Consider the following 4,313-nt stretch of genomic DNA (forward strand, 5'->3'; position numbering starts at 1 on the left):
GCAGAAAGCCGCAGGTGGCAGCTCCTGGGAGAAAAGCGCTACCTGCCCGCCCCTCCCCTGGCCCCGCCCTCCCTGCTCGGCCCTGCCGGCTTCCCGCCGCTGACGTCCCTATCGCCCAGACCCCCAGGTGAGTGTGTGCCTGCGCGAAAGCGTGCGCGCTTGGGGGCGGCGGATCCCCCGGAGAGCAGCCCCAGGCAGGGTGGAAACTGGAATGTCCAATGGCCCAGCTCCCTGGAGGGCCACAGTGCTGTTGGCCCAGGTCTTTCAGGTCTCCCGAACCAGTTATGCCTCCCAGGGCTTGGCTCAGCCTTGTTGTCCTGGGGCCAGAGGCGCTCCTACCCCCTTCCCTTCTTCGGCCCCGTCTCTGAGCCTAAGAACCTGGGTTTGCCACAGGCTAGGGCCGGTCCAGGCCCTTCTGCCGAGCCGGCAGCCTCATCGGTGTGTGGTGAGCGTGTCTGGCAGTGCCAATCATCTCACAAATATTTACTGAGTGCCTACTCTGTTCCAGGCACAGGAGACAAAACAGACACCATCCCTGCCTTCCCTGAACTCACTCTGAAGTAGGGATGACAGAGGACACAAATCATCACAAGCAATTATAGAATAATTTCAAACTAGCAACCGTGGCACAGAAGGGAGAATGGGGGATCGGGGAGCCGTTTCCAGGAGCTTGACCTAGGCTGGCATCAAGAAGGGCTCCTCAAGGAAGTGCCTTCAGAACTGAGACCTAAAGAGGTTACGGAAGAGTTCACAAGGCAAAGGTGGGGAGGAGTGGCTCAGGCGGAGGGCGCAGGAGGCACAGGCTCAGGCAAAGACCCCGTGACTGGTCAGGTGACTGGTCAGGGGGTGGGCACTTCCTCTGTGAGTGTATGAGTCTGGGCGATTGCAAATGCGTATTGGCTTCAAAGTTCAGAGAAACAGGGTCCCACTTCCCCACCTGCCTTCCATAGGCTAGGTGTCTGGACCTGTAAGCCCAGACTTCAGGCCCTTGAGGGCAGGGAATTCCTGGAGTGATGAGAGGACCTAGGCTGACTGAAGGGTCTAAGCTGGGGAGGGGCAAGACACTACCAGGGGTGGGCAAACTTTTTGACTCGAGGGCCACAATGGGTTCTTAAACTGGACCGGAGGGCCGGAACAAAAGCATGGATGGAGTGTTTGTGTGAACTAATATAAATTCAAAGTAAACATCATTACATAAAAGGGTACGGTCTTTTTTTTTTTTAGTTTTATTCATTTTAAACGGGCCGGATCCGGCCAGTGGGCCATAGTTTGCCCATGGCTGCACTAGGCATTGTGGGTGTATTTGGGTAGATATTAAATGGGGTATATTAAATGTTTGTGGGGATCTCTAGCTGGTCTGGCTCAGTGGATAGAGCGTCACTCTGCGGACTGAAGGGTCCTAGGTTTGTTTCCGGTCAAGGGCACATGCCTGGGTTGTGGGCTCAATCCTCAGTGTGGGGCGTGCAGGAGGCAGCTCATCAATGATTCTCTCTCATCATTGATATTTCTATCTCCCTCTCCCTTCTTCTCTGAAATCAATAAAAAAATATTTTTAAAAATGTTTGTGGGGAATGGCATATGGATGACTGAATGAGTATGGGGAGCAAGTGGGGATGTACGTCCCTATGGAGATTCAAGGGAATATTCTATTTGGGACCTGGCAGCTAAAGATAAGCCTGGCCTTTGACCTCTGCCCGTCTCCTCAGATCCCCAAGGAGAACTTCCAGCTGCCCTTTAGGTGTCCCCTCCCCCATCCTCTACCTACTCAACGAGATTTGACTCCAGCCCCAGAGGTGACCCCTCTGCTGCCTTCATCATCTGGCTTCCACCACAAGCACATCCCTTCCCGAGGTCCCCATTTGCTTTTTTTCTGTGCTCAAACGTCACCTCTATGGCCCTTTCCTGACCCCCAGCCGGGGGTGTCCATGTGTGTCCCCACTATATAGGGAGCACTTCGAGGGCTGATCCCTCAGACCCTAGCTGTGCCATGACTTAGCAGTTAGCAGGGAACGTGCCTGCATTAATGCAGGGAGGTGAACCAAGCAGTGGTGGGTGAGGTGGAGGGATGTATATACAAGGATGGTGATGGGCCTCAAACCCGGAGAGCGCTGGGCCGGATGTGACAGCTGTGGACCCTTGAAGGGTATGGGGGTCCTGGGGACACTGGAGGTGTCTACTTGGGGACATCATTCATCAGGGTGTGTAGATGGAGGTGGCTCTCTGTGGGTATAGGATACTGTAGACAGACCCTGGACTCCCAGACTCCTGGACCCTTCCTTCTGTGACCCCCACCCTGAGTCCTGCTTACTCTGGGGGAGGGGCAGCAGGGTCAGAGCTAGGGCTGAGGTGTCCAGCAGGTGTTGGGGATGCTGATTCCTTTGGGGAGGTGACACACACCCAGCTGGCCGCCCAACCTCCCCCACCCTGGGGCAGGAATGAGGGACAGCTGCCACGTTATCAGGGACACATTTCCTGGGAGCCCAAGGCCTGACTCACGGAAGCTCAAGAGGGAGGGGCCCTTTGGCTTCCCTCTAGCCCCCCACCTGCCCTCAGCAATGCCACAGGGCCACGTGTCTTTGTTTACACCTTTATTGCCGGCATGAGCCGTCCCCAAGGATTCCAGGGCACAAAATATCCCGGCACTGAGGCCCAATTATCTGAAGCCATTGCAGTCTAGGTGGGTGGGGAGCTCTGGAGGTTCTGGCAAAGGGACTGAAGCCGGTTAAGTCACATTCCAACCCCACTGGGAAGGAAGTAGAGGGCTGGAGGGGGTGAGGAAGGAGGGGAGGAGGTGGTCCGGGGAGCCAGACCCCTCAGCCCTGAATCAGGGGGGTCAGTAGTAGCAGCAGGAACAGAGCAGCAGGAGGGGAGCCTGAGGCCCCAGCCATGTCCATAGGACAGAGGTAGCCGCCTTCAGGGGGCCAGTAGGGGGAGCCACTGGGGGGCAAGAAATGAGCCTCTCCCACTATCTGGGAGATCCAGGCCTCTTCAGGGCCAATGGTGGCAAACAGCTCCCGGCTCCCTCTAACAGCCATGCCCACAAGGACCCAGGAGCCTTCCTCACTCTGGCACACGAGCGGAGGTGCGGAGGTCACCTGCGGAGTAAAAGCCAAGGCCCAAAGGGTCTCTTACCCTTCCTCCCGGTCCCCTGCACCTTCTCCTAGGGCCCAGCCCAAAGTTCTGCTTGTCTCCATCCTTAGGCATCCAGAGCCCTGGTCGCTCTCCAAGGTCCAACCAGGAGACACTACTTCTACCCATTTCAGGCCCAGCTCCCAAGAATTTTAACCCTGCTCTCTCCCCAGGGTCTAGCTGCCCAGCCCTGCCTGACCCCTCCCTGGACCAGGACACCCAGGCCCCTGTACCTCACACCTGTCTTCCTGCCCCTCTGCATACAGGACACAGAGAGTCCCGGGGGGCAGAATACCCTCATGGAGGCAGTGACAGAGTCGTGGTGTCAAGATGGAGACAGCAGCAGCCACAGGGACTAGAGAGGAAAGAAGGTTGTCCCAGGGATGCTGGCCTCTAGTCACTTCTCACCCCCGGGACCCAGGGCTCTCACCTCGGTCCTGGGGGTCCTTCCAGCCCAGCACCCAGCAGCTGCTTCCCAGGGGGACACCCCCTGTGTGAAGGCAGATAGACAAGGCTGAAGGGGAGGGCTCCACCCGGGAGCTCAGCTCTAGGAGGGCCAGAGGGGGCCGAAGTCCCAGGTGCCGGGGCAGGCGGATGCTGATGACCGACCGGGACACCTGGTGGCCCTGTGGGAGGGGGCTGGCCCCGGCCCGGCCCAGGTACACTTCAATGTAAGGCACTGTTGTAGAGCCTGGCCTGTTGGAACAAGGCCCATTGTTACCTCCTGCCCGCCCTCCACCCGCATCCCCCTACTGGTAAAGTCTTCCCCAGCCCAGGGGAAAGGGTGGAATGAATCTCCCGAGTTATTCCACTAACTCCTTGATTATTGCTCCTTCTAAATCTCTCTCCTGTCTCAAAACCCTTCACAGAAGCTGCCCTGTGCTCTAAGAGCCCTAAAGGGGGAATATCCCACAACTGCAAGAATCCTCGGCCCGTCGCCCAATTTTCCCATCGCCCAGGAGATGGGTGAGACCCACCTGAGGACACAGTGAGTGGCTGCCAGGACCCAGCCGGGGGCCACGAGGGTCCCCGCGCAGACTCGATCGCCAGCCACATGCACCTCTGCCAGCCAGGGCCACAGGAGCCCCGCCGAGGCCGGCTCTCGCCGCAGCCCGCAGGATAGGGAGAGGAGGTGACCCCTCAGCGGAGGTCTCACAGCTGACCCCTGAAGCCTCTGCCATGGA

At 58.1% G+C, this 4,313-nt stretch overlaps 1 protein-coding gene across 1 annotated transcript in view; it reads right to left on the bottom strand.

The window, feature by feature from the left end:
- Positions 1–2,575: 2,575 nt before the first annotated feature.
- PRSS36 (serine protease 36) overlaps positions 2,576–4,313 on the bottom strand; it is a 9,657-nt gene continuing 7,919 nt past the window's right edge. The window contains 4 exon segments of the mRNA XM_023746878.1: positions 2,576–3,095; positions 3,363–3,484; positions 3,560–3,825; positions 4,107–4,268. Of these exon segments, the coding sequence (XP_023602646.1) occupies positions 2,814–3,095; positions 3,363–3,484; positions 3,560–3,825; positions 4,107–4,268 (832 nt within the window). The 3' untranslated portion in view covers positions 2,576–2,813.

The sequence above is a fragment of the Myotis lucifugus genome, unplaced genomic scaffold (assembly GCF_000147115.1).
Source record: "Myotis lucifugus unplaced genomic scaffold, Myoluc2.0 scaffold_753, whole genome shotgun sequence".
Taxonomy (NCBI): Eukaryota; Metazoa; Chordata; class Mammalia; order Chiroptera; family Vespertilionidae; genus Myotis; species Myotis lucifugus.